This window comes from Amia ocellicauda, chromosome 7 (genome assembly GCF_036373705.1).
Source record: "Amia ocellicauda isolate fAmiCal2 chromosome 7, fAmiCal2.hap1, whole genome shotgun sequence".
Lineage (NCBI taxonomy): Eukaryota > Metazoa > Chordata > Actinopteri > Amiiformes > Amiidae > Amia > Amia ocellicauda.
This window is the reverse complement of record NC_089856.1, coordinates 10,269,127-10,278,564: the sequence shown is the minus strand read 5'-3', so window position 1 is coordinate 10,278,564 and position 9,438 is coordinate 10,269,127. Positions and strand designations below refer to the sequence as shown.

Sequence of the window (9,438 nt, the reverse complement as noted above, 5' to 3'; positions counted from 1 at the left end):
CTATCGCTTTAATTGACTGGGTTAAAGATCAAATACCACGACAGGAGGCGGGAGTAAATCATTCTACATTGTCCCGGTTGAGCCAATCGGGCGCAAGGGGGCGTCTTTGTGCGGTCTGTGCAGCCAATCAGACGTGATGACGTCATTGTGCGCCACGTGCGGGACATAAATAACGGGGGAGCGCAGAGCCGCCGCTCAGCACCGACGGTCCGCCGCACCCCCGAAGGTCACAGCCACCATGGCAGCGCCCAAAAAAGTCTGTATTATCGGCTCCGGCAACTGGTAAGCAGCGGTGTGAGCTAATCATTTGTTTTCCTTATGATGGTACAGTCAGGTTTTCATTTAGCGAGACTGTACAGCAGGTGTCCTGTTTTCTCCGGCTGTGTAGCACTGCATGGGGAGCACAAATGAAGTGCGTTGTCAGTATGTCCGAGTCTGGCCGAGCCTGTCATCTGTCTGTGTGTTGCAGGGCGGTGTACTGAGTTTCTACAGCCTCGGGGTTTTAAAAAACCTCGCGTCCAGGGACCAGTTCAGTGCGTGCAAGTCCAACAGGTGCAATAAAGTCCACTACTATTATACACGGCACCCTAATTCGACCACCGGGATGGTGCTTTTGAATTCATACCAATAACAAGCTAGATATGTCCCAGAATGCAGCATTGCAGACTCCGGGTTACTGCTGTGGTGCCATGAGCTGCACAATTAAAATCTAATATAATCCCCAGTCTCTTCATAGTAGCTAAAATACCAGATGTTGTATGTGTACAATTCGTCTGCGCTTGATATTCGCATTGTGCAAGATGAATAACACTTTCCCCTGCAAACGGATTACTATTATTATTCGTATAGGCTTTATATATATATGTGTGTGTGTGTGTTTAAACCCCAAGCTTCAACTTAAAGGTCACTGGCTAAAATCATTGGTCCCTAATCATTGACAGAAGCAAATATTTGTATGAGGACGATTAGCAAGGCGCAATTAAGCATACATAAGACTCGCATAGTTTAGGAATCCATAGTGCGATGCATGCATTTATATATTTATTTTATGAAGTCTTTCTAAATAAGTGTTCATTGCAATTTGTGAAGCAGGCAGTATGCATGTATTCTCCACAGTCCTGGCTCCTGAAACAATCGTCGATTGTCTCCAGAAGCACAAACGCCATATTATGGGAAAGGGTCTTATTACTGAAATCATGTGGCAAGGATGCGCTCATGATACAGCCCACAGTGACCACATCTGTTGTGAACAGTAGCAGTGGTTGTTGTGTTTTTTCTTCAGTCCTGCTTGGAGAGTCACACTGAATGAATCGGATTGTATTTTTACATTTAGTTGTCAATCCACAAGCATGTTGTTGATTCCAAGGGTGTCCAGTTTGACAGCTTTTACACTAGGTTGTTAACTCCAAATCATAACACGGGTGGTTGGGGATTCATATGCAATGAGCACAATTTAATGCTTTTGAAGTCTATGAAAAGTATTTGTTATAGATACCAGGATACAGTGTCATGTCTTCCATGAAGTATGTGTGTATTCTGTGTTTCAATAAAGCTAGAAGTCTTAATATCATACATCACACGCAAGCGGGCCGGTTTTGTACTTTATCCCATCGGTCTGTTGATGACATCTGCCACCTCTTGATTTACATTTTTAAAACTTTCAAAAATGGTCCGGCTGCCACAACACACGCACTGCACGCACTAGAGAGGGAGAGAGAGCAAGAGACAGCAACTCAAGAGAATAGGCAGCCAAATCCCCCCACCACTAACTTTAAAATAAGTCTTGATTTACAATGAGGCATGACTGGGGGAAAATAAAACCAAACACAAGGAGTCTGCAAAACTCTGGACTTAATACTGTTTTTCTTTTCAGCCTGGGGCACTTAATATGGAAAGAAGATTAGTGCTTCATACAAAACTGCCCTTTTATTTCAAGCCTTAATGAAGGGTATCAATGCCCTTTTTGCTCAGTTGGGTATTAAATTACAAAAGCAAATTGGCTTTCCAAGTTAGCTTCACACCATGGGCCTCTTTTAAAGACCTCAACACAATGCTGAAGCCTGACTGTCTGTTTTGTCTGTGTATGTGTTGCTTGCTAAAAGGTTCAGGCAGCAGGGGGGTGACACTAAAACACACTGTTCTGATCTGGGTTCTGCTCCATAAACTGTTATCACATGGGAGTTGAATTGCAGCCTGAGTCCAGTTGGTAGAGGAGTTGTCCAGATTGAGCTGATTGAGTTTATTATTGCGAGAGAGCCCTAGTCTGCTCTGTGTAAAGCTTTCAGTTACTGGTTGCCGTGATCCGTTTCCCTAATAGCCCTGTTGATATTAAATGAACTGAATGGACAGCGTTCCCATGGCAGCAGGCTGGCATTATCTGTTCAGTATAGCAGTTCAGTTTGATTTTTCCAAAGTCATACCTTGTTGTATGTCAAAACTTGTTTCAAAGTGACGCTGTACACTGTAGTGATGGGGGAGGGGTGTGAGCACTGGGCTGCCTCTTGTCTTGAGTCGCTGTCTCTCTCTCTCTCTCCAGTGCTGTGCATGTGTTGTGTCGGCCAGACCATCTTTGACATCACTATGTCTTCCCGTAGCAGCCTTACCTTCAATATAGTGCTGCTCCTCTCACAGCCATCTTGGAACCATTACAAGGCTGTCAAATGTTAAGAAACTAAGCGTTGAGAGAGGTGGGATGTTCCTGGAGGGGCTGAGACCTGGATCCCTGACCTTTCTCTTATGCCAGTCTGATAAAACTGATATCTTTTTGGGCAGCATTTTTAATATTTTTTTTCTGACTATACTGTGAGGCATAGTTCAAAATCTTGGCTTATTTGTGCGAGACGGTGTTGCTCTTACACACTTTTGATGCTTCTCTCTAGACTAGACAGTAATACACCTACCATCCTGAGATCTTGCATCTCTTAGCCTCCTGTTTTAAGGGGTTGCCAAGAATTATCTGAAATAATTGCATGTAATTGTTTATAATTGCAGCTTTATCTTGAGCAGGGTAAAAGTTGCCAGCAGCAGCAAGCAGCCCGATACTTTGCCCTGTTACATAACGGCAGTGTGAAACCTGAACTCTGGCTGGCTGTATATAGTTTATTACAGCGTCCCTCAGCTCTTGTAGCCTTGCAGCCCAGCAGGTTTTTAAAGGTCTCTGTACATGTTAAAGTGGTGCAGACAGCATAGGGTTAAGTTGCTCTGACTTGGCACCTACAGGAGCTGGTTGTGAATTGTTGTTGTGAAACCTGATCCCATAATCCTTTGAAGGCTGCAGATGAGGACTCTTCCTAATTTTAGTGTTTTTAGAATGGCTAATGTTAGAACATAATAACATAAGACCATAAGAACGTTTACAAATGACTGAAGGCCATTCGACCCATCGTGTTTGTTTGGTGTCCATTAATACTGTTGTAGGTCTTGGAATTAAGTCAGCTTAAAATAAACTGTTTTAATAAAGTCGCTGTATTTATTTATTCCAAACTCCCCATTGTGCTTCTTTTTTTGGCCTTATTATAATTTAGAGGTCCTTATTTTGACTCTTAATAGGAGATAAACAGTTGCAGGTGTGCCTTTGCTGATTGATCAATGGGAATGGAAATGTGCATCACTTGCATTATTCACTTATTTAGTTCATTTAATTGCCATCTGCCTGTCATCAGGCATTCAGTGAAATCCACACACCTGTTCCACTCACATGCACAACAATGACAGTAGTAATAACCCTTGAACTGAAGGGTGAACCCTTGCTTTAAAAGGCACTGCTTGTATCTCATTGGACTTGGCGATGCTGGGAGAGGGTTAGTGAGGATTGGGGCTCTGTAACTGACTGGCCGTCTCCGCTCAGGGGCTCGGCCATCGCCAAGATAGTGGGCGTGAACACGGCAGCGCTGGAGAAGTTCGACACCACAGTCAACATGTGGGTCTTCGAGGAGATGGTCAGCGGCCGCAAGCTGACCGAGATCATCAACACAGAGCACGAGAATGTGAAATACCTGCCCGGACACAAGCTGCCCACAAATGTGGTGAGTGCAGGGCCGGCTACTGCCATGGCTCTACACAATCCTTTCCGGCACTCCACAAGCACATGATGGCTTTCAGTATAACAGGTCTCTTCATTCACCAGGTGCTTAAGGAAAATGGATGTCCTTATATCTTAGGAACCCAGAATGATACATACATCATATACAGAGACCTGCTACAGCGTGATGTGTTTTTGCTTTGTCAAGTTAACTATTTGTGGCGCATACATCACACTGGGCCCCTTAGGGTTTGACTGGTCTGTATCTCAAACCCCCATTTTGAATATTTTATTAAGCACAGAGTCAGGAGGCAGTTCCCTCCCAGAATGGTCCCAGAATTTCGCCATATCTTCCTTCAAGAAGATGCAATATCCTGTATGAAAACTCAGAGCAGGCACATTCGCGTGTGGAAGGATCAGCTCTGAGATGGAAGTTACTCCCCCCTGGCATTATTTCATGCATTGGGAAAAGCATGAATTAAACTGAAAACGATCGATTTGGAAGTGAAAAGTATGGAGATTAACATGCGTTTTCACTGCAAACAATCAGTCAACTATTTGAATTAGGTCTTCAAGGTTAAAGAGTTTGTTTACTTCCCCCATGTGCCCTCTGTGCCCCCACACCCCCCCGACAGTTCAGAGTCTGTATCATGAGAGAAATGGGTCCTATTAATCATTATGTGCAAACTACCAAGACAGAGCCACCTTTGCCTTGCTTGCTGTTTCATAAAATATGGGGCACGTTGCTGAAAGCCATGCTCAGTCCTATTCGAGTCATTGATTTTCTGCATGCTTTTGACAGTATCTGGGATTGTGCTGTTTTAGATACAATATCGCCCCAGTCCTAACTGCAAAGCGGGGATGAGTCCAAGAGCCTGGCGGCCAGCTGTGCTGATTAATAGTGCTTTAAACACACATGGACTGAATGCATTGCACTTCTCAAATAACACCGACAGGGCTCCGCTATGCATAGTCTTGTGCTTTTTAAAACGAATGGTCTAATTACTGGTCAGTCGTTGTCTTGTTAAAAACTTTTACACCCACATGTAAACCCAAATGAACCTGGTCCTGCTGTGTTGATAATACCCAGATTGCTTTCGATTTAAAATTAAAAAGAGAGAATTTTCAATGTGCTTCACGTTTGCCAGAATGATGTCTTTTTAGAAAGCACAAGACTGTGGGCAGCAGATTGAAACACCAACTGCCACGTGTAGATGAACACTTAAAGGATGAATAAGCATGACAGCTGGCCTCCTGACAGTCCGAGTCCGTGATGCCTGTCACTTTGCTCACCTGGTTCCTGTAGGTGGCCATTCCGGATGTGCTGGACTCGGCTGCAGATGCGGACATCCTGGTGTTCGTGATTCCTCACCAGTTCATCAGCAAACTGTGCGACACTCTGAAAGGCAAGATCAAGAAGGATGCTATTGGGATCTCCCTCATCAAGGTGGGACAGGAGAGGTGTAGACACGGGCCGGTTATGTAACACAGTTACCCAAACCACAGGGATTGGTGAGCTTCGACTGGCAGGAGTGTGTCCTTCATTTGAATGTGTAGCTGAATGTTTATGTTGATGTTGATACCCCTTGTAATATCCTGTGCATGTAGAACGTTATATCTTACTGTTTTTTAAGTCACACACAAAGGCATTTGCTAAATGGCTTCATCAAGATAATGGTAATAATCACCACAATATAGCAATGCTACCCTGCCTGGTGCCCTGTGTCTGCCGTGTCTCTGGCTCACCCAAACCCTGTACTGGATGAAGCAGTTTTTGAAAATGGATGGCTGTTGCGAAGCTGTGCTAGTTCCTAAAGAGGGTGGTCTTTGCCTGCAGGGTGTGGACGAGGGTCCCGATGGGCTGAAGCTTATCTCTGATATTATCCGTGAGAAGCTGGGAATTAACATGAGTGTGTTGATGGGCGCCAACATCGCCAATGAGGTGGCAGATGAAAAATTCTGCGAGACGACCATTGGTAAGACTCTTTCTTTTTTTTGCTGAGCACAAATAAGTCCTTTTTAAATGTGTGCTTCTGAAACCTGTTATGCATCTTCATTTATTTTAAAGTAAACTTTAAAATCAGCCAGAAGGAATGCTTGTGTATCCAGTGTCTGCAGCCCTGGCTCTGCATAGCCACAGAGTTTATGGTTTTTCATTCAAACAGTTCTTGCAAGCTTGTGTGATCTTTATCCACCGATTCTGGGACCTGGGCTGGAGGTCACTGCTCCGTATCTTGCTACACGTTCAGCTTGCTTGTGATGCAGCAGCACTGGGAAGTAAACACAGAGGGTTATATGAGAACAGCAGAGGCAAGGCAATTGTGTCTAATGTAATACTGTCCATGTTTGTAGGCTGCAAGAACAAGGAACAAGGAGCTTTGCTGAAGGAGCTCATGCAAACCCCCAACTTTCGCATCACAGTGGTGGAGGAGGCCGATGTGGTGGAGATCTGCGGTGCCCTCAAGGTGGGTGTCCTTCCCTCAACAGAGCCCCCTTGCACAGCATTCCAGGAATTCTAGCTCCCATTATTGTGCATTCTGGGTAAACAGGTGGCAGATATCCAAACACGTCAGGCTTGAGACTGGATTAATCAATTTCCTCCCTTCTTGTCTGTGCAGAATGTGGTGGCGGTGGGGGCGGGTTTCTGCGATGGCCTGGGCTTCGGAGACAACACCAAGGCAGCAGTGATCCGGCTGGGCCTGATGGAGATGATTGCCTTCGCCAAGTTGTTCTGCAAGGCTGGCCCCGTGTCCTCTGCCACCTTCCTGGAGAGCTGTGGGGTGGCCGACCTCATCACCACCTGCTACGGCGGCCGCAACCGTAAAGTGGCCGAGGCCTTTGCTAGAACAGGCAAGGTGAGCTGAGATGGGGGGTGGGCTGGTTTGGGATACAAAACTTCCCAGCATTCATAACTTCCCATGCTGACTTCAGGTGCCATTTGTTTTTGTTTTTTAAAGCCTTATTGTGCCTCTTTGACTGGGGATTCCTCTAATTAACTGTTGTGAACCCAGTCAGTCAACGCCATCGAGAGCACAACAGTGATGTCATCAAGAAGCGGCAGCAAAACCAACCTGTATCAACAAGGTGGACAGATAACGTATAGAATAATTATAACACTTTCTCCACCTTTGTTTAATAGATATTAATTAAGAGAAGGTGGACTGATGCAGCGATCACGTGTAACGGGTCTATTCTTCAACAGCGCTGCTTCTTCATCGGGGTGACAAACAAAACATAATGTCACCACCAAGTGCTGAAATTGTGTTTTTTTGCTTTTTGTAGTCAGTTTGTCAGTTTTCCCTCCAGCTTCTCTTTCTCTTTTGTACTTTTTTAGTGCTGTAAATGTGTCTTTTGTGTACACTGACAGCTCTTTTATCTGTTATTACAATTCTCACCCCAAACATGGAATAGTCAGGTAAATATACACCCTCCATATATCCCCCCGCCCCTTGTGGGTGTTCAATGAAGTAGCCAAAGTCTTCCTTCCTTAGAGTCCTTATTAGACTTACTACAAATCTTCAGTAGATCATAAAAGACAGGCCTTTTGCAGCCTGATGTAACTCTCCTCTTTCCCTTTGCCAGTCTATTGAGGAGCTAGAGAAGGAAATGCTGAATGGCCAGAAGCTCCAGGGTCCCCAGACCTCCGCTGAAGTCAATCGCATCCTCAGTCTCAAGAAAATAGTGGACAAGTAAGTGCCAGTTCCATTTTGATGGGGGTGGGGTGGGGAAACTAAAGAAAAACATACTGTGAAGAGCATCTGTTAACCTCCCTACTGAAACCTCACTGGAGGATTAAGTGGCTATTTCTCTCTACCCACCACCTACATGTCTCATGCTACTCCCCCTTCTCTAGACTAGGGCTTTACAAGTCCAGGCCTTGCAATCTGGGCCTTGAGGAAATGGAAAATGTGGTTAAATCAGTCCTGTGTAGCAAACTCAGTTAAGCTATTAAGAGCTCGGATGCATCATCACATTCATCACCATCTAGATTATCATCTCAAGCTTTTCCCATGGTAGTCGTTAAGGATTTACAGACCCCCTGAGGAATCAGCCATTACCTAAGTCCCAGACACAGGTGGATACTGGAAAAGTCCATGTCTCCAGTGGGTCAGTGTGGTTGGGTCCGAGCCCTCCTGCAGTGCAGTAGCAGAGCGCTGTATCGCTTTCCCAGGGTTTGTGAATTTTGGGTTATCCTTGTCCTGCCACCCCCTCCCCTCTCCCTATATTCACAGACACTTCCTTTCCTTCACTACCCTTAACCCTGTTCTCCCCCACCTCCCCTTCCCCAGGTTCCCCCTTTTCAATGCTGTTTACCAGATCTGCTACAAAGGACATCCCGTTACCGAGTTCATCAGCTGTCTGCAGAACCACCCTGAGCACATGTAACCCTCTGCCCACGCTGGCAGGAAAAGGATGGGAGGAAGTGGGGGTGATGGGTTTTTCTGAACTGCGGGGGGGAGGGAGTGCCATCTTAAAAAGTTCTCACGTTGCCAATTTTTTTTTTTTTTCAACAAAACTAAAAACTAAAAAAAGGAGAGAGAGTGTATTGACCTGCTGCAGGAATAGGGCATCACATGCCTTATAGTGCCGTATTCCCTCCAGTGTTGGCCAATCAGCTTTGTCCTTAGTGAACTGGTGTGAAATCTATTGGCCCTGGGTGTTAACAGCAGCCAGGTGATGTGCAGACTAAGTTTGGCGCCCTTGTCTTTTCACTGGCGCCGGCAAAGTGTTCTGTAAGTGCCTTTTCTAAAGAGTTGTCGTCCCAGTGCCCCCATCCCCTGACCTGACGGGGAGCAGGCCTGACACCACAGGGGGCCCCCTGAACAGTGAGGCCCTGTCCATCCCCCCGTCCATCCCCCAGTTGGCACGGCGGCTGCCCCGGCCGTATTCCTTGCTGTTGTGGAGGAGGTGTGACCTGTGTCAAGATTGTATCCCAAAAATCTATTTAAGATTTTTAATTTTGAAATAAATTATTTGCATTTAAACCATGCTTGTCTGTCTGATGTGCTTAATCTAGCAAAACCAAACCTAAATTCACATCTGTAGTTTGACCTTCTGTGCACACTGTAAATAAACTGTCTGTGTGCATGATCTCTCTCTCTCTCCCTCTCACTCTCAGTCCTGCTGCTGTAATGTGAGCTCCGCCGGCCTGGCAAGCTTCCTCTCTCTGATACTCAACTCTTCACCTTTAGCATTTCTTCTGTGCCCTCTTCTTAATGCTATGCCAGCTAATATGACATCTCTGCTTACTGCCCTCATTGTTTGCAGGCTATGTGGCCTTTGCTGTCCTCCCACCTCAGGGCACCTCTCTGTATGTGTGTGGGTGCTTCTGTTCAAGAGGGAGCCAGGAGTAGCAGTAACATTGGCATAAACTTACTTGACAGCCCTTCTTAGTTGAAATGTATCGTACCATACCA

General features: G+C 45.6%; 1 protein-coding gene across 1 annotated transcript; it reads left to right on the top strand.

Annotated features, from left to right (window-relative positions):
* The first annotated feature begins 163 nt into the window (after positions 1–163).
* On the top strand, positions 164–9,009 carry LOC136752747 (glycerol-3-phosphate dehydrogenase [NAD(+)], cytoplasmic). The gene is made up of 8 exons (XM_066708307.1): positions 164–282; positions 3,848–4,025; positions 5,328–5,468; positions 5,859–5,997; positions 6,374–6,486; positions 6,640–6,876; positions 7,604–7,710; positions 8,311–9,009. Exons 1-8 carry the CDS (start codon positions 239–241, stop codon positions 8,405–8,407), a joined length of 1,056 nt encoding a protein of 351 aa, XP_066564404.1. The 5' UTR covers positions 164–238; the 3' UTR covers positions 8,408–9,009.
* The last annotated feature ends 429 nt before the right edge of the window (positions 9,010–9,438 follow it).

Coding starts and splice junctions, on each gene's coding strand:
- LOC136752747 (XM_066708307.1), top strand. CDS start 239: ATGGCAGCGCCCAAAAAAGTCTGTATTATCGGCTCCGGCAACTG. Junction 283..3,847: donor ATTATCGGCTCCGGCAACTG/GTAAGCAGCGGT, acceptor GTCTCCGCTCAG/GGGCTCGGCCATCGCCAAGA. Junction 5,469..5,858: donor TTGGGATCTCCCTCATCAAG/GTGGGACAGGAG, acceptor CTTTGCCTGCAG/GGTGTGGACGAGGGTCCCGA.